The following is a 20,373-nucleotide window of genomic DNA, read 5'->3' as shown; positions in this document are numbered from 1 at the left end:
CTGAGATTACAACCTAAACCAAAATCAAGAATTGGATGCTTAACCAACTGAGCCACCCAGCCGCCCCATGTCAAAGATTATTTTAAAAATTAAAGCACTTTTGTTTTATATACAACTCCTCTGAATATCTCAATATAACCTCAAGTTTTGAGACAGAAGGCACCGTGGGTGGGCACTTGGGATGCTGAGTGAACTACTTGGCTGCCTTAACTAGTTGGTTCTTCTTCTTAGAGAATATACTTCTTTTATAGTATCATGTGTTGCCATGTAACTCTCCTTCCTTAGTTTTTTTACTTAGAGCCCATGACCAAAAGTAAAGAAGATAGAATTGCCTGATTTTTATTATTAACCTTGAGAGATGTCATGCTGTTGGGATACCAGTTACTAAATTATTCACTCAGATCTCTTATGATGCCTCAGTGACCAAAGAGGGTTAAGAAACCTTTCAAAATTCACAAGAGTTTCCATACTGAGGAAGTAAACAGAATATCTTTTTAAATATATCTGAGGTGTGGAGTTCATATAGGCTCAGAAAGCACTTGCTTAGTCAACTATTCTTTGTTTTGTTCTTTTAAGATCAGAAATCTGAGAGGAAGGTCTTATGGTAGAAAGAAGTCCACTCCAAAGAGGAAAGTAATGTATTTCCAGAGAATATTTTTATCTTGATTTTCAGGAACTCAAACTTGTAAACTATTACCGTGGGAGTCAATGGTTGTCCTACAAAGCTTTTGAGATGTAAAGGGATTGAAAACAGAGTTGTTTAAGAATGGTGCACTGTGTTTTGCCTAAACTTTGTTAAATTAAATGATCAAACCAATTAGACTAGTAGTTCATATGTTATTAAGGGGGAAAAGAGTAGAGCCTTTAGGTCTAAAGTTTCATTGAAAACAAATTCAGCCAAACCTCATCAATTCTAAGTGAAGATGTTGGAAAACAGCTTTGAATTTGGTTTTGAGTGGTTTTATATTTTTATCCAGCAAGCAACTATGAAGGAAACAGGAAAGGGCTGGGTTCTGGAGTCAGAGATTTAGGTTCCAATGTCCTGGTATAGCCTTGAGCAGGTAAACCTCTTTAAGACTATTTTACCTTAGGAGTGCCTGGGTAGCTCAGTTGATTGAGCCTCTGCCTTCAGCTTAGGTCACGACTGCAGGGTCCTGGGATTGATCCTGGCATTGGGTTCCTTGCTCAGCTGGGAGTCTGCTTATTCCTCTCCCTTCTTCTGCCCTTTTCCTCCACCCCACTCCTGCTCTCTTTCACTCAAAGAAATGAACAAGATCTTTTTTAAAAAGACTGTCATCATAGTCTTATAAAAAGTATACTATCCATATCCTATGGCTCTTGAGAGTATTAAAGAAGATACTGTATGATGAATGAAATAACTGTACTGTAAAGTCCTTTTCATCTATCCATCCGTCCCTTCATCATTTATTTATCCATTTTCTCATATATTAATCTTTCATTAAATAGCCTCATGGGTGGTGATATTTTGTTCCTCATCTCATTTTTCCTTAGTCCTAAAAGTGTTATTTGATGGATAGAATAATCAGAAAACTAAAAATATTAAGCTTGGTCCAAGATATATTTTTTTAAGATTTTATTTATTTATTCATGAGAGATGGACAGAGAGAGAGAGAGAGACAGAGGCAGAGACACAGGCAGAGGGAGAAGCAGACTCTATGCCGGGAGCCCGACATGGGGGACTCGACGTGGGACTCGATTCCCGGTCTCCAGGATCAGGCCCTGGGCAGAAGTTGGCGCTAAACCGTTGAGCCACCCGGGCTGCCCTAAGGTATTTTTTTAAAAAATGGAATGTATATAAAAGTAGAATTTTTGAATCCAATAGATAATATGAAATGTCATGATGTTGAGGTATAGATGATAAGCCTAAAATCTGGAGTAACTATACATTAAAAATAAAGGACCAAAAGTTGAGATTAGGATTCTTTCTTGATTAGTTTCTGGGAGGAGAAAAGCCCTTGGGTTGGAGGAAGAATTTCCAGACAAGGATAATATTACAATTAAAGTGACATGTAAAAATAAATGTCCTCGTTTCAGGAAATGGTCAATAAACTGTCTTAACTAAAGCAGAGGATTATATAAGGAAATACTAAAAGATACATTTTGGGTAGGACCATTTCATGAAGGTCCTTAAAGTTCAAAGCGAAAAGTAGAAATTTGACCTATAATTAAAATTATAATTGGAAGAGCTAGATAAAGGAGTAGAGAATGTCATTAGATAAATATTTATTAGTTCATCATGTGTTTTCAAATACTATTGGTGCAGAATTGTATAACTCACTGAAGGGGGTTTTGCAGATATAAAAGGAGATATTGATTCTCACAACTAAGGTCTTCCAAATTAGTTAGAAAGAAGATAGAAACATAGTAAGCATCACTGAGGCCAAAATATGATGAAATGCCAATATGAGTACACTGGTGCTAGATGATACAGAGACTCAAGTTGAAGGAAATTAAAAAGGGATGAAAGAACATACTGGAAGACTGGTCTATGCTCATTGTGTACCACTCATGTTTTTTATATTTCTTTCTTGAATTTGCTCCATTCAGCTTTCCCCATATTCACCTACTGAATATCCTCTTGTTAAGGTCACCAAAGACTTGCTTAGTTCTAAATTCAGTTGCCATTTACAGTCTTACCTGACTTATCAAGGTGTTAGATTGAGTCGCCTCCTCTTCCTTCCTGGCTTCCTCTAATACCAGTGAGTACTCCTTCTTAGCTGGTAGTCTGGTTTTCTGGGTCCACCCCACTCCTGACCTCTCAACAATGATATGCTTAAGTCCTTTTTCCTTCATCTACTCTGATTCCCTTGACAGTCTCATGTTATTAAATACCTTCTATGTGCTGATAATGCCTAAGTAATATCTAATTTTATATTTTCATCCCAACCATTTCCCATAAATTCTTGACTCCTAATACTAATGTATTTACATGGATGCCTAGCATACATCTCAAACTTAACATGGCACATTTCAGACTCTGCTGTTCATTCCTCCTCTCCCTCTGCCTCTCTTCTTCCCTCAGTCTTCCTCATAATCTGAGTACTGGGGGCAAAGACCTTGGAAAGTGTCTTTCACATTCCACATTCAATCCATCAGCAAATTACGTCATCTCTCCCTTCAGAATACATTCAGAATTGGTTTATTTCTCACCACTTCTACCATAAATCCATGTCACCAAACCATTACTGCCTCTTGCTTGGATGCTTCCAACAATTCCTAACTACTCTTCCTGCTTCTGCTCTGTTCCCACTTTAAACTGCTTTTGAGATAGTATCTAGAATAATCCTGTTAAAATATGAGTCAGACATGTTACTCTTTTGCTCAAATTAAGGGCGTCCTGTAAGGACTTATGAAGCCAGGCCATCCCAGTGCCCTTCAGATGCTACTCCTTCTGTTACCTCTGATCGTATTTCCTTGTCCTCTCTTCCTGCTCACTCCTTTCCAGGCACATTGGGACTCTTGTTGTTACTAATACATGAGGTGTACGCCTGTCTCAGCTTTTTCCACTTGTCATTCCTGCCTGCATAGCTTTTACTCCAAATATCCACATGGCTTATTCTATTACCTTCTCAGTCTTTACTCAGTTGTCATCTTCTCATGAGGCTTTGACTTTAATTGCTACCACATGAGGTTCACATGCACCCTGTGAAATAGGGCTTTTACATTCCTATCTATCACTTTCTAAAGTGAGGTTTCTCAAAGCATATCCTTCTGACAGTGTTTATCAGGATCATTTGGATGCTTGTGAAAATGCATCCTTTTCAGGATCAAAGCTTAGGCCAAAAAATTGTAATAGAAAGTGGGGGGGGGCTGGTAATGTGCATTTTAATAAATCCCCTAGGTGAAAATTAAGCAAACTGAGATTTGGAAACTATTGTCTTAGGGTACTCTAGACAGTTACTAGCTGTAGTATTGCTTGGGGATGGGACAGAGGAAAGAAGGTAACATAGAGAAGGCTGTAGGTATGGATATAGCATTCTACCACAGATTTGACCAGAGACACTTTAAGTTTCTGTTTTGCAAAAAAAAAAAAAAAAAAAAAAAAAAAGTTTCTGTTTTGCTTGTAATGTTTCTGAGTGGGGGCTCTCTTGAAGAAATAGTTTCTTATTTTATTTATTTATTTATTTGTTTGTTTATTTATTTATTTAAAGATTTTATTTATTTATTCATAAGAGACACACACACAGAGAGGCAGAGACACAGGCAGAGAGAGAAGCAGGCTCCATGCAGGGAGCCCGACATGGGACTTGATCATGGGTCTCTAGGATCATGCCCTGGGCTGAAGGCGGCACCAAACCGCTGAGCCACCGGGCTTTCCTTTATTTATTTTTTTAAAGATTTTATTTATTCATGAGAGTCAGAAAGAGAGGCAGAGACATAGACAGAGGAGGAAGCAGGCTCCCTCAAGGAGTCTGATGTGGGACTTGATCCCAGGATACCGGGATCATGACCTGAGCCAAAGACAGATGCTCAACCACTGAGCCACCCTGGTGCCCCAAGAAACAGTTTACTGGAAAAAAATACATAAAAATAGCCCTGCTGTGGACATCAGAAGATAAAAGATGTGTGTATACATAAGGGAGTGATAGGGCAAATATGTTATTTAAAAAATAATCTGGAGGTAGTATGAAGAATTGATCCATGCATCAGGCATGGATCATGGATTCTGGATTCTGATCCTGGATTCTCATTTATTGAGAATCTATTATGTGCGGTATGTACATAGCTGAATAAGACATAGTCCCTACCATTATGGTGCTTACAGTAATGATATTAATTGAGGAAGATTGTAGCCAGGAAAATCAGTTAGAAGGTAGCTGTCCAGATATGAGATGATGAAGATGTGGTGTACAGTGGCAAGGAGGTAGATGCAAGGATATTTTGAAGGATGACTTGGCAAGATGGTGTGCCTGACTAGTCCGCAAGACACATACAAAAACAATGAGAGCTAATTCTAAGCTTTAAAGGCAGTGTACAGAAAGAATTTGGGTGCTACTAATAAAATAAGGTTAACTGTGAGTAGGAATGTGTGTCTGTGTTAGGGGTGTTGTTGTTGGGGGTATTGATGAGCTCATTTTTAAAAGATTTTTTAATTTATTTTAGAGAGAGAGAGTGTGTGTGTGTGTGTGCAGGGGGAGGGACAGAGGGGGAGGAAGAGAGTCCCAAGCTGACTCTACACTGAGCCCAGAGCCCAATGAAGGACTCTTATCTCACGACCCTAAGATCACTAGTTAAGCTGAAACCAAGATCTGGACCCTTTACCAACTATGCCACCCAACTGCCCCATGGTGAGTTCATTCTTAAATATTGTTATGTCAGACAATAGTAGGATATTTGAATGAAGATGCCTTCTGGGAGCTGAAGATATTAGAGTGCGATTTAGGTCAAGGGGAAGGACTTGAAAGACAGCACACTGACAAGCTGGGGAAAGCTGGTAGGAATAGCTAGCACCAGAGACAAGAAAGAACTGCCAAAGACATAGGAAAGAAACCCAGAAAGGATACTTCTATAGAAAATTGATATGAAAATTGAGAAGACCACTGAATCCAGTGAAATGTAGACTACAGGTTACTTTAGGATCCTGTCAATGCAGGGAGGGAGACACAATTCAGGGATGTTTAGTGAGACCTCAAAGTTCATGAAACAAGAGCCATTGGTATTTATCACATCAGGAGTTTAACTGTGACAGGAAAAAGTGCTAGTGTTTTTCCTTGACCAAAGGTCTCACAGTTCTACTTTCTGTTAAAAAGATTCATTCAGAAACCCAGAGTCCTAAGGCCTAGTATCCTGTTTTTCTATGGTTAATCCTATTTCCCAGGTCCAGAATTGGTAATGTTATGATGATGGTGTTCATGTTCCTTTCCTGAACCCTCCTCTCTCCATCCTCTGTCCTATTTCACCTGGTCCAAAAGCAGAGGGAATAAAGCAGAGTCTGATTATAATACATCTTTGAGTAAGAAACTAATTAAGGGGTGGAATAACTGAAATGTGAGCTAGGATCTGGGATGTGCTTCTGCAAGATGAAACTAGAATTTAGGGATATCCAGGGACTTTTGGTACCAAGATATTCTTGGCTCTGGAAGTGAGGGGGTTAATGAGTCAGCGACGGAGTAACACATTCAGATCAGATTATTCAGTCAGCCTCTGATTCTGAGAAGACTCTGTTTTTTTTTTTTTTTTAAATGATTTTATTTGTTTATTTGACAGAGAAAGAGAGAGAGCACAAGCAGGGGGAGCAGCAGTACGCAGAGGGAGAGGGAGAAGCAGGCTCCCCGGTGAACAGAGAACCTGACATGGGGCTCCATCCCAGGACCCTGGGATCATGACCTGAGCTAAAGGCAGACACTTAACTGACTGAGCCAGCCAGGAGCCCCTCTAAGACTCTTTGAGTGTGTTTGGGATGAAGGAGCTTATGCCTTCTGGCCTAAGCCTTCCATACTGGTCCTGTTTCTTTTGCTAATTTCACTGGGCTGAGGTTTGCCTCAGAACTTTTTCCAATTATGCACTGTTTATGTACTTCATAGAGGAAGACTTGTTATTCCACAGTTTCTGATATGCTTTCTTTTAAGAGGTGGGTGCACTAGGCTGTTCTCTGGGCACTGTGCTTTCCAAGTGTGGCTGAGCATTGAACTTAATCTACTCCAAGGCAAGGTAGGGGGTACAAAACTGAATGACATAGTCCAGGTGAGAAGACAAATGTATAAACAACATGATGTAGTTGATTTAATAATATGTTTCAGTGTGCAAATCTCTAAGATAAGCAAAGAGGATGGGAGGCAGTCTCTGAGCAGAGATTTGTGGGAAGATTAGGGGTTCATCTAGAGGTTGGAGTCAGAGGATTCAAACAGAGAAGAAGGTTCAGAGGCTCCAAGTTGAGACATAAAGTTGTGTGTTGGAAGCTCTAAAGATCTTCTAACTGATGAATGGGAATTACACAGTTGAGTGGGGGGCAGGAGGCAGGAGATAAGGGTGAAGGAGTGATTAGAGGTCAGTTCAAAGTAGTCTTGTGCTGGGCTAAGAGAATCTGATACTTTTGTTTTCCAGTATGAGAGTAGTGTCACTAATTAGTCAATTTTGGCTACAAAACAAATAACCCCAATATTTTGATAGTTAAAGCAATAGACATTTATTGCTCACTTTTGGATCTGTGGGACTGCAAGTCAGTTTTGGTGGCTATGCTCTAGACCACAGGTCAGGTTCTGATCTGCTCCATGTGGTTTTTCATTTAGGAAACCATGCTGAAGGATACAGTTTCTACTTGGTGTGTGCTTTTCTCCTACTAACTAGAGGACTAAGTTGAAAACATGCTCTAACTCTTGAAGACTCTGATTAGGATTGAAAGGAATCCTGAAGAAGGATTTCCTAGGAAGTAAGGAGAGGAAAGAAAGAAGGAGGAAGGAAGGAAAGAAGGGAGAAAGAAAGAAATTTGGTCTATTAAGGAGGAGAACTTGCTCATTCCACCATGAAGTCACTTGACAAAGGGCATAGGCTTAATCCTGTTACAAGTAGAGGACTCCAGAATCTGTCACACGAATTAGCAGATTATGTAATATGTAATGTAATGGTAATAATGTATTCAGCTTTAGACGTGTTAATTCTAAACACCTCTAGGACATCTAAGTGGATGTAGAGACAATAGTATAGTTGGGTTAAAAAATATCAGAGCTAGATTTATGAACTAGTTTGTCATTGTGTGTGAGTAGTAAATACAATCATGGGAATAGACAGGATTGCCTGGTCAGAGTGAAAAGAGAAAGTTACTGATAACAGCCCTCAGAAGTGCCAGTGTTTAATGTACGCAGATGAGCATGTGGAAAATATAAGAAGAAATGGTTAGAGGATTAGTCGAAAGATCTGGAGAGGGAATGGTAATACTGAAGCTGAAAGAGAGTTACAAGAAGGAGAAAGTGGTAATCAATGGGCCAGTGACTCTTAGATTTGTTTGAAGTCAGCTTTGTAGGAGAATGAGTGTGAGGAAGGAGATCTTCTTATCTAATGTGAGAAGTTTCCTCTCTTTTCTTTTCTTTTTTTTTTAAAGATTTTATTTATTTGAGAGAGAGAGAGCGAGAGCGAGTGAGAGAGAGAGAGAGAGAGAGAGAGCACAAGAAGGGGGAGGGTCAGAGGTAGAAATAGACTCCCAGAGATGTGAGGCTCTATTCTGGGACCTTGGGGCTCAGAACCTGAGCCATCCAGGAGCCCTGAGAAGTTTCCTTTCAAGACTAAATTGCAAATTGATGCTCCCAGAATCACTAGGGAAACAGTGGGGTAAGGCAACTAAAACTCAGGGCACAGTTCCTGGCATGTGTCTAGCACTCCCTAAATGGGTAGCCATTATTATTCTATAGAAATCTGGGGACCTTTGAGAAACTACCCCCTAGTTTAATATAGAATTTGATATTACACCATTTTGCTTTGAGTTTTATCCAAAGTATTTTATTATTAGAGCTAGAAGAAGCAGAAAAACGTAAGGTTATATGATTCTTATGGCATCGCCCTTGAAGTTAATTGTGGTGAAATTAGTGGTGTAGTTGTTTTCATTAATCTGATGTTAAAAAGGGGAAATACGGGGTGTCACTGCATCCCTGTGAAAGCTCTTATTTAAAAGATGTCTAATCCAAGACATTCTTATCATTATATTTGTTGAAGCAGCCATTTGCTCCTTGCCTGTATAAATCATATAGTTTTCATATCGCCAAATCAGGATAAAAACTGGAAGATGGGTGTGTCAAAGTAGCCATGGACTTTAGATTATGGAAATAAAATATGCATTTGCAGACTCATTTTCAGCATCAAGGCAACTACAGGGCTTGCAGTCTTTGTCCTTGTAATTTCTTCTACCTGTATGTGGTTCAGAGCCCCAGTGTTCTTTCTGGCTGAAAGCATAGACTGTGTTTTACTTTGTTAACAGAACATTGGTTATCAAGTTCTTTGTCTTTAATGATTCTGCTTCAGGGAACTGTCAATTAATAATCCCTGGAGGGACCACCATGAAGAATTTTTGTAATTAGATTATAATGCAAAGGTTTGCTGAGTCATGATATTTTTTAAAATTTTAGTTATGATTTTTGGGCAATGACCCCAATCTTCCCATCTTTTACATTCAACTGCCTTTTTAATGCCGACTTTCTTCAATTTCTCTTATTGTGCTCATTCTCTTTTTAAAGTTTGTGAGTATAATTAAAACTACCCTACCTTTGAGAACCCTCTGTTCTCACCTAGCAGAATAAATGAAATATGGATACAAAGACTGAGCATATAAATTACCTCTAAAAAAGAAAATGCCTTCTACATAAAGCTTTTTGATTCTCTTTAATTTTTTTTATTCTACGGCTTGACGGCTATTTTTTCTCTCTAGTCCAGTGATCTTGTTATTAAAGCATTCTTGTAAAGGTAATTTAGCACACATGCCTCATAGTTATTAACCAAGTTCTACTACATTCAAATACCAAATCACTTTGCAAATGATCCTTCCTTCCTCTAGCAAAATAGCTTGGGGTGTGGGAGGACCAGGGAGTTTCTTAGTTGTCCTGAGTGACATTTAAAAATTCTACAAAAGTAGTGAAAATGGCTATGGGTCTTTTAAACAAATATTCATAACTCTGATAAGGATGCCATTCTGAGTGTACATTCTCATAAATCAATGACATTATAAACATGTGCAAACAATTTATTTGAAAAAAATTATATAATTAATACAATAGAGTCAACCCTTGACCTAGAAGAAAGAGGGTGGGGCACAGAAGAAATGCACAATAAGGCCTCAAACCCACAAACACACTTGCCTAAAATCTTTGCAATGAAGTGAACAAAATATATTCTTTTAAATTGTTAATATTTTTGAAAATCACAATACAGTATACAGTTGTCATTTGTGAAGTTTTAAAAGCCAGAGATAACTTTACACTTACTTAATCATAAAAAAACAGAATAAAGGCATTTTACACATCACCTTCATTATATAGGGGAGGAGACTGAGGCCAGAGGAATCTTCAGGCTTTTGTCCAAGGTCATCAACATGCAAATACCAGGCTATACTGAGGTCAAGGCAGAAGGATAATGCATGCCTTATAAGTTTTATTGTCACTGTTAGGGAAAAAATAGGTACAATGCAGTTACTATGTACAAAGTGATATAATTTGGCCTGAAGCTTAGGCAAGACCACAGCTGGGTGCTTCATAACAACTGTTTTCTGTTTTTATTTGGATTTTGGGTAAAAGATAATGATATTTATGCATTTTAAAGATAGGTTCATTATAGGACAGAGTTTTGTAGAACTCAAAGTTCTTTCTCTCTTTTCCCCAGCCCCCAAATAATTCAAACTTTCAACTTCTGCCCTTTCTTTCCCATTCAGAAAAAGAGTCATACAAGTGAACCAAACCAGATCAACCAAAACAACTAGTTACCGTTAACAGAATTATCAGTATATTTCAGATGAATTTGAATTTTTAATTTCTTCTGGTTTTAATTATCAGGAAAATTATTTAAAATCACTGTTTCCTTTTGTTAGCTCATTTTAATTCTTTTAAAAGATATATTTCTTGGAGAAGAAGATGTTCATTTCAGATTGGATCATGTGGACTTGGGAAAAGCAGAGGGCGGAGGATTGTGTTTTACCATGATTATAATTGACACTGAGTTTATACGTGTATTTAGTTGTGTCACACATAAAATTTAGAGAATGACTTCCAAAAGGATTCTCAACATAAACTTTTCAGAATAATATCTGAAAAAATTGGCACAAATACTATACTACTTAAGGACACGTTTTTGTTCTATCCTGGTAAGGCTGATTGTGGATGTATTCTAAGAGAGCATTTTAGAGCAGGGTAATACTTTAAGCAGAAGAGTAAATAAAAATCATGTCCTTATTGTTTTTACTTCTCTTCTTTTTTCTGATAGGAGGGAAGGAGGGTGAATGAGCCATCCTTGTCTCCCATGGCCTCCCCCCCCCTCCAATGTTATGTCATTAAAATTGGAGAGGGTTAGCAGAAACAATGGTAAGTTTTACCTGGCTTAGTGTCCTTTTCTAATTGAGTACTATAGGAAATGAAGACTCTAGCAAAGATACAAAAAATGAAAATCCACTGCTGTTTCATATCTCAGGCCAAGTTTCTCATAGGATCCGGTAAGAGTTGAATGTCTGGGCAGAAGGTCTCAGGTCATTACCATAAAATGCTCTTTGGCACCCTCTGTCACAGAACAAAGTGTCAGACCAATTCCCATTACTAGGTGCCTGTGGTGCTTTTCTTAAATAATCAGTCCCATTCAGTCAGAGATTTTAAGGTTCTTCATCATCTATTTCATAAGCAGTTATTTTTAAGGCTAAATGGCACTAGAAGCAGAATGTTTTTGAAGTAAGGTTTAGAAAAAAGAATTTAGTATATCCCAACGCTGGCCTGATTCTTTCTCATTTTTCCCAAAGGTCATATTCCAAGTTCAACCCTGACAGCATTGTACGTGGGCATCTGGGGAGAGGTAGGCAATATTCATTCCAGCTCCACACTCCAGCCTGGGAGGCCTGGGAGCTCACATACAGGGGGGGATCAATTTTTAGGATGCCCTCTTGAATCCTAGAGAGTGGAGACAGACAAAGCTTCCCTTGCTCTACTTTGACCCTTGAGGTTCAGATATGGGTGCCCTTACATTTGCTTTTCTTCTTTAAACTTAAGAACATGAACAACCAGGTAAATGAAGATAGGCAAGGTAACACTGCAACTATGCTATATATAAATGTGCATTTTTTCCAAAGTGCATTTTCAGAGTCCCACTTAGAAAATGTGCTTCACTGCCTTACTCTGCATATGCCCCAATGAATTCCAAGAGGTCATAGCAGCAGAGTACAACTTTTGAGATTAGAAGAGTTTGCTCTTTAAAGAGCTATTTTTAGCTGGAAGGGAAAGTGTAGGCCTCAAAGTGCCTGGCAGTATGTCCTCCAGTGGGAATCTAAATTGCAGGTCTGATTCCAGGGGAAGGTCTCAGTGGGGTTCTTTCTGCCTTTGTTTCTGGAAAGGGTGGTTCTGCTCATTGTCAGTGTTGGGGGCTGCGGGGTTAGCAGTTTCTCCGGGGAAACTCAACCTATAGTCATCCAGGACCTATTGTGTCTGGGCACCCAACTGACCAGAAACGCTGGAGCCTGAGGTGTCCAATAGCCACACTGGAGGAAAGCACTCCCGATTCATTAAAAATCCCCGTCCCATCGTATTTTGACGCCATCAAGTAGGGCTCCTGAGATAAATTTCAGCCCAACTCTTACAGATTATTAACCGAGTTTTCATTGTGTAGAGGGCATCATTCCAGGTCAAGCTCTGGTGAAGGGGAGGACTTGGAGGGGTAACCAGCAAAGCGGACAGAGATGGGGGGCATGGTGGGTGGAACGTAAAATGCTTTCAGCCGCACTCAGACTTGGGGGCCGAGTCTGGGCACCCCGAGGAGGCGCTGGCTGCCTGGTCTTGGGATCTCACCCGATAGGGGCAAAGCTGGCTTGACGGTTGTGCTCTGGAGAGTGAAAGGGAGAAGAAAAGGACAAGGTTTGGGAGGAATGGCGGGATGAGGTTGAGACAGAGAAATACAGGGATGGAGAGGGTCAGAAATCCTGAAAGAAACACACAGAGGGGTAGACAGAGCAGCCGAAGGGCGGGCACAGAGCACAAGAAAGAAAGGAGGCAGAGAGATACTGAGAGACGCACAGCAAGGGAGAGATGGAGAAAGACGAGAGTCAGAGCAAAGAGGCCGCGAGGGGGGACGCCAGTTGGTAGGGGGTATCCGGAACGAGGGAGGGGGCGAAGGCTGCAGGCCCCACCGGCGTCCCCCTCCACCCCACACCAAGGCGCAAGGTCGCCAGTCCCTGGGCTGTCGCGCGCTCCACGCTGGCGGCCCGCAGCGCCCCGCCTCGGGCCCCGCAGCCACAGGTCCGCGAGCCCCGCGTGGGCGCGAGGCGGACGGGGAGGGGTGGGGGGTGAGGGGTGGAGGGTGGGGGGTGGGGGGTGGGGGGCGCTGCCCCTGCTGCGCCCATTCCTGCCCTACGCACCGCCCCACTACGCTCCCCTCCGCTCCTCTGGCGGCCGCAGCTCTCCTTACAGCCCCCCCCCCCCGCCCTCCCCCGGGGACCAGGCGCTGCGGCCACCAGAGCCACCGCAGAAGCCACTTCCCGGTCCACCGAGAGCCTGGGCGAGGGATCTGTTTATTCGGGGTGTTAATTAGTCTTTGAGGAATCGCTCACCCACGTGCCAATACAACTGCCCGTGTCGGGAGGGAGGGCGCCGCGAGCGGCCGGCCCACCGCGAAAGCACGACCCCGGCGGCGCCCCGACCCCCAGCGTGCTCCGGAGCGTCCCCCAGTGGCCGGGCAGGACCATGCACGGGGCCTGCGACCCGGCTCCGGAGAGGTCCCCCGGCTGCCCCGGGTCGCGGTAGACGCGCTGCCGCGGGGTGCGCCAGGAGCCTCCGGGCCTCGCCACCCGCCCCTCCCTCGGAAACTCGGACCGTGGGCGCTTGCCGTGTGGCCTTTTTCTTCCCAAAGGCCAGTGTTTTCTCTCTCCAGTTCAAGTCCCGAGGACTGGCCCAGCCTCCTCCCCTTAAGTCCTTTCCAGCATCCTCCGGCAGCCTCGGGAAGCAAGGAGCGCGGGACTGCTCGTCCCGGAGCCAGCGCCGGCGGTCCCAGCCCGTCCGGCGCAGTCGCCTTCCTCCCTCCCTCCCTGGCTCCCTCCCTTCCTCTCTTCCTCTCTCTTCTCCTCTGCTTCCCCCGCCCTCTCTTGCTCTTAAGTTTCCTGCACCGTGAATCCAACTGTTCCAAGCCTAGGCTCCCACCGAACCTAGCCTGAGCGCGACCCGGGCGCTGAGACGCCGACTCCGCCGCGGCTGGACGAGGCAGCGGGACCGGTGCGCGCCCGAGCATGGAGATGAAGCGCCAGGGAGGGCATGTCCGGGGCGCCGGAGACGCCAGGCCCGAGTAGCTCCTCCATGGAGCCTGCCCAGAGCGACCCCTGCTCGCCGGTTTCGCCCCCGGTCCTGTGCGGTACGTACACTTCGCCTCCACCGTCCCGGAGAGGATGTCTTGGGGCGGCGTGGTGGGACACCGCGAAGGGGCGGCGGGAGGGCCACTGCTTGGGGGACAGAGTACGCCTGGCGGGTGACCTCACAGACCCGGGCAGCCTTCCACTCTAGAAGTTAGCGACTGACGGTGCCCCTTGGCTTGAAAAAAAAAAAAAGTAGTGCCAAAGGATGTGCTTGTATGCGCGTGTATCTGTGCAGAAGGGTGGCATGGGTAAACTGAGCCCAGCTTTACTGTATGCAAATTGCGTTCCCTTTCCCCACCCCCACCCACTCCACCGACTGTGTACCCACCGCCTAATCCTGGTCAGCTCTACCTACCCCTTCCTCTTCTTGTGCAACCCCCCCCCCCCCCAGTCTCTCTCTAGCTCGCTTTCCCTCTCTCTTTCTCTCTCTGCTGGTGTGTACGTGTGTGAGCACTGCCAGGGCTGGCGAAGAACCAGCCGCCGCCTTTAAGTCCGAGCCGCCCGGCCATCAAACACTAGGGCAGGTCTCGCTGCCAGAGACGCTTGGGCTCCCAACCAGCTTGCACGCGTCTCCGTGTGCCCCGCCACCTCCTGTCTCCACCGCCCGGGAAGTCGCATCCGAGGAGTGCAGGGCGCAAGGAGCCCCTCATCCTCCTACCCTCCTGCCCGCCTGCCTGCGGACCGGGCGCTCGCTGGTTTCAGGCGCTGGATTTACTCGCTTTTCAATTTTTCCTGCCCCCCCCCTTCCTGGTTTTTGGTCCACCCCTCCCCTCCACGACCCCCTTTCCTCGCTTGGTCGCCAAGCCTAACCTTGCCCGCGTGGTCATGGGATGTCTAATTTCATTTGTATCTAGGCTGCTGAGAGCGCTCCTTGCTCTGTAAAGTGGATGTCAGGTGGATCTATGTGTTTGAAGGAACAAAGACTCAGCGAAAGCACCGCCGAGGAAGTTTGAGACGCGGGAGGATGCAGGCTGCGTGCTGGTACGTGCTTCTCCTCCTGCAGCCCACCGTCTACTTGGTAAGTCGCCGCCGATCCCGCGCCCCCGCAATCCCACCCTGGTCGCGAGGCCAGACACCGGGGGCGCGCGGGAGGAGGGTGAGACCGCCAGTTCAGCGAGAGCAGCGTTCCTAGCGACCGTGTTGGAACAACTTTGGCAAGCTGGTCTTTGGATCCCTGCGGGATTTTCCGGGGTTCCCACCCTCATATCTTGCTCAAGTCTCCCCTCTTCCTGCGTGTGATTCTGAACAGCGTCTAGGGCGCCCTGGACACCCAGAAAGCGAGGAAATAGTGGGACGGGATGCTTTATGGGGAGAGAGGGCAAAGCGAAAGGCTTGAAGACATGGAAACTCTCATTAGTTGATCCACAGAGTTTGAACGAAAGGAAATGGAGGTAGGGAGTGCGGAGCACGAATCTCTGCCTAGGTCTGTGACTTTGAAAGTGCACCCACCCACCTAGTCCCCCAGTTTGGAGATACACGTAAAGAAGTGCAAGGTAACTTTGTTCGACTTGTAGGGTTCAGAGGACAAGTAAATCAGATAACAGCACCACAGGCGATGAGATAGAGTTAGGTCAGGGATGCCCCGGCAAACACGCAGCGGCTCTCCACCCTCTCCTCCCAATCTCTTCTTTCCACCAGATAACCGAACCCCAGTCCCGGCGCCGAGCTTCTTACTAGGGAATGGCAGACCTTGTTACCAGGAAAATACTAAGCAAACCCACTGCCTCAGTCTTTCTGGAGTGGAGTTTCGGGGGTCTGGATTTTGTGCACTGTTGGGACTGGAGGTGGAGGTGAACTGGTAGCTGTGGGCACCGCGTGGAGCCAAGGAGGAGAGCATTTTCCCATGTCTGGCTTCAGGGAGGGCCAGGGACACTCGCACCCTGCTGGCGAAGTTGTGTTCAGTGCACTGACTCCCCATAGCTTATTTCTGAGCCACAAGAGTGCCCTGAGGGCTCAGTGTGTTCTGACCAGGGGCAAGGAGCACTGGAGCGGCCTGAGCTCTCTGACGGGTCTGGAAAAACGGGAGAGAGGGGCGGTGCCGTCCGTCCCTCAATCCCAAGAGCTTCAGACCCCACAAGCCTGGGAGCAAAAGTGTTGCCAACCCCGAAATTGAGAGCATTTCCCAGCTGTTGCCCTGGTGCATGTGACTGCGGGGCTGCTAGTTGTGTGAACTCTGTGTATGTTAATGAGTGTAAACGCGTGTGTGAATATGTATGTGAGGGTGTGTGCATCTCACGGGGTTCAGCTTCACAGTCCAAGAACCCTCGGTGTTGCCTGTCTTTGCATCTTTATCGCTTGACTGTCGCAGCCGCGGACGCCAGAGGGCGCTGCACGTCAGTGTCCTCGCCTACAGGACACCTTGGGGTAAACAGGTGAAAGCCAGGGCAGCCAATACAAAAGAATAGCCTTTCTGACTCAGTCACCGAAGTCTGTGCCTTTCCCGGCTGGCTGGAACGCAGACAGAATGCAAAAATTGTCCTTCCCATCTCCCCTCTTCAATCATTCTTGCCCGCACCTGTGTCCAGTCGACCCACTGACATTGAGAGCCTAAAGACCGAGGGCAGAAAGTTTGGCCAGAGGAAATACAGCAATTGTTTATTGAAAGAAGGGGAGGACCGCAAAATGAAAGCTACAGAGGAGGGACATTAACGATCCCCTTGACCATGGAAACCCTCCTGCCCCTTTGCTCTGCATACCTTTACACCTGACCTGAACCTCAGGACTGTTCTTACGTCCTTGGACTGTTGCTTACACACGGCAAAGGCTCGTGGCTGTGGTGCAGTTTATTGCTTGGAGCAAGTGTTTCGATAGTCTGGAAAATAATCTATCAAAAGCAGAAGTGAAATCAATACGTTGTGTTAAATTTTAAATGTGTTTGTTGGCAGTTAAACCGTTTTCCACTCATTACAACAACAGTGCTGGATTTATTCTAATGCGCTGCGTTCTCAACAACAAGCGCATTAATTCTCCTTTAATTGTAAACTGGGAGCATTTGAAAACCATTCAGTGTGCAAATTATGCTGATTCAATTACCGTTTAGTTACAGACTTCATTACCTGAATGCCTTTTGGCAATACGGAGAAAGGAGACAATTTTTCCAATTTCACTCAAAACAATACGAAATGTGAACAATAAAATAGAGAAGGCGATTTAGAAGTCCATTCTTTTCTCTCCGATCTAAAGTTGTTTTGTGTGTCGGGGATTAGAAACCACACGGTACCACAAAAACAAAAGGCTGGTGGCTGTGACCCAAGGTAGTATTTCCAGGGATTGTAATCCCATAGTTATTTGCCCACAGAATTCCAAGATATTTTCCTGGAAGAGCAGGGAGCTGGTTTTTACTATGGAAATAAACTTAAAGAGGTGAATTGGGCAGGAAGGACAGGTGTGGTTCTAGGCAGGTAAGGAAGTGGAGAGCCTTGATTAAAACTCTAGGGCAATGAGACAGACCAAGTAAGAGTCAAAGCTTCTTTCTCCATCTCTTTTATTAAACATCACATACAGTAACTGAATTTATCATTTTTTTTGTACCTGTATCTTAGAACATCCCAGATCTTTGCAAGAAACTGCAATAGATGCATGCAGTTTGTCAGGAACTGAACTGCTTCAAGTTACACTCCAAGAAGGCAGGAGTGGCAAAAACCATTATTTTATCTTATTTTTTCTCCTTGAGAGGCCATAAACCAAGAAGGAGTTTAATGAGTAGTTTTATATCTTTAAGAGCTCACACAACAAGTTAAGTGAGAGGGTGCTCTATTTATGCGTTGCCTCCTAGCTGATAGCACAGTACACCTTTCTCTTTAAGCCCCCGGAATTCCAGTTATGTTTTCTAAGGAGTGATTGCCACATTATGTCCAGGGGACAAGATTTGTTTAGGTATCTCTTGTACAAAAATATTCCTGCTTCTGCTTATAGAGAAATGCCTTAAATATTCCCAAATTGGCGATTTAAAAAAAAAAAAAAAGAAAAAGAAAAACAATTCTCTACCTAACAGGTCAGGGCTCTGTTCTTAAGCCACACTCTCCTGCCTGCATTTGAGTGAATGTTTTCAAAATGTTTCTTGGCCCAGGGTTCTTTGAATTTCTGTTTTCGCTTAAGGATTTGAGTGTTTTTCTTTTGTGTTTATTGAGAGATGTGTCTGTCCTATTTCAAACTGGAAGCTTATTTAGTACTGCAAAGGAAAGTTAATTAGAAATGTGTCTACAAAGTAACCTTCTGAAGCATATTAGCTAGCATACTCAAAAATCACCACAGGGATAACTTCAGCCATAAATGCAGGGAAGTAGGAAACCATTTTTTAAAAAATAAAGGCAAGGAAATTTTTTGTCTATTGAATTTTGTGTACTTATTGTAGATTTTAAAGTCTCAATTTAGTAGGAGAGGAACCTATGGCATAACAATACTTGTTTAAAAATATATATAAAAAAAAGATCCTGCAATCTTTATTCTCCTGTCAGTTCTGGACTGATTCCAGGATGTTCTCAGTATGATAGAATTGGGTAACAGGACAATGGGATTTTCACTGAATTGAAGCACACATTGGATAAACTAGGAATATTTTGTTTCTGGTTCTGAAGAAAGGGAGTTCTGAATTGGGTTCTTTTTGGTGGATCAAACGGAAGAATAGGCCAGGGTACACAGGGAGAACACCTGCCAGCAGAAAGCAGAGGTGTCTTGCTGGGGGCTCACCTGTGGCAATTTTCAGAGTTCAGAACTGAATCTAATGAGCTCTCCCTGGGCATGTCAACAAAAAAGTTACTCAGAAATTGAGTCCAGAGAATCTGGCAAGGGGTTGCATGATGTTATGGTGATCAGTCACACACCCACAGTTCTATTTTTATGAGAAGAGGCTTCTCATCCTCCAACTTAGATCCCATCAGTTCTGCTAGAAATGAAAATTGCTAATAATCTAGTTGCTTTTTTAACCAATATGGTCAAGAATTGAAAAATTCTTTCTAAACCTTGTCCTTAAAAATATTTTGAATCAATTACTCCCTCGAATTTAGGGTGTCCTTAAAATGTGAATACCACACCAATTGTTTAATAGAGATTGAAGAGTGATTAATATATCCATAGAATACTACCTCTTTACTATTAGAAGCCAGACAATTTTGGTGAATTTTACTCAGTGTGAAGGTGGCTGTTAAGAACTGAGGAAGGTGAGGGAAAAAGCAGCAGGAGAGAGACCATCAAAGTCTGTCCTTTGGACTAGGTATGGGCACTGTATTTACATCCTTTGAAAATTAAGCCACTGTCCACTGAAAATTTTACAATTTGAGCTTATTCCTGAAAAGAAGAGTGCATTAACTACCTAAGAGTGGCTATTCAGTGTTTTCTATTAAGGCCAGTTCTTGGAGGCAGTACTAAAAGTTCCCTAACACCACTGCATTTCCTGATTTTTCTATCCCACATCAGCGTTCCCGATAAAGGGAGAATTAAACCTAGATGTTTGAAGGATCCTGTGCCCCGGGAACATAACATGAAAATTTATCAGTCCCAAGACATATTCTAGGGCTCTGTGGGAGAACAAGTTGCTACTATTCCAGGCATTTTCCTGAACTGTTCAGTTTTCCATTGACCAAGAAAGCAGCTCCTCCGGTGTGTGGGAAGCACTTGGGTGGGTTGCCCTTCTGCCACACTTCAGGAGGATTATCGGTCTGGGGCCTTCTAGTGATAGCTTCTGGGAGAAACTGCCTTCAGTATTAGAAGGGGGAAAACCACAATTACTCCAACTTTCTCAGCTGTGTTTTCCCAGAAAGCCATTAAGTTCGTGGCTCCTCTTTGTGCGAACTTGATTTCTATTTGGCTTTGAATTGTTGACGGCTATTTCCTTCTTAATGAAAGTGTTGTCTGGGTGAAAAACATATCTGGTGGCAGGAAAATTGGTTGATTTTTTTTGAGATAGGTGCCCAATGTCCTACTTTTCTATCTGAGGGAAAATTTTCTGCAGACTACAGAAATTGACAGCATTGTCCAGGTAATAACCACCGTGGACAATATTTTCAAAAAGACATTTGAGTGATGAAAGCATTTGGATATTGCTTTTTCAAATAAGCAATTTTCTGTCTTGGCCTTCTTTGATTTTTATAGGCGGTGGGAGAGAAGGGACCAGGGATTGGCAAAGGGAAGCCTTCCTGGTTTCTCCCAGTCCTGAAATATTGAGGTGCTCCTCAGCTTCGCTTGGAATTCCGGGGTCTGAAGAGCGCTGAATGGGATTGGCTGTCTCGGCATTGATTTTGAGAGTCAAGAGGGAATCTTGGGAATGAGGAATGACACTCTTCTTGCACTCCTCTGCCCAGAAATAAAGCAGATGGAAGCTCTGAAAGTTGCATGCTCTC

The 20,373-nt window shown here is 43.8% G+C and overlaps 1 protein-coding gene across 1 annotated transcript in view; it reads left to right on the top strand.

Moving 5' to 3' along the window:
- Nucleotides 1–1,649: 1,649 nt before the first annotated feature.
- Nucleotides 1,650–20,373, top strand: part of NXPH1 (neurexophilin 1) — a 304,178-nt gene continuing 285,454 nt past the window's right edge. Inside the window, exons 1-5 of the mRNA XM_072784020.1 lie at nucleotides 1,650–1,789; nucleotides 10,921–11,018; nucleotides 11,444–11,496; nucleotides 13,819–14,034; nucleotides 14,890–15,053. Of these exons, the coding sequence (XP_072640121.1) occupies nucleotides 15,000–15,053 (54 nt within the window). The 5' untranslated portion in view covers nucleotides 1,650–1,789; nucleotides 10,921–11,018; nucleotides 11,444–11,496; nucleotides 13,819–14,034; nucleotides 14,890–14,999. The remainder of the gene's footprint in view (nucleotides 1,790–10,920; nucleotides 11,019–11,443; nucleotides 11,497–13,818; nucleotides 14,035–14,889; nucleotides 15,054–20,373) is intronic.

The sequence above is a fragment of the Canis lupus genome, chromosome 18, assembly GCF_048164855.1.
Source record: "Canis lupus baileyi chromosome 18, mCanLup2.hap1, whole genome shotgun sequence".
Lineage (NCBI taxonomy): Eukaryota > Metazoa > Chordata > Mammalia > Carnivora > Canidae > Canis > Canis lupus.
This window is presented reverse-complemented; position numbering and strand designations above follow the sequence as displayed.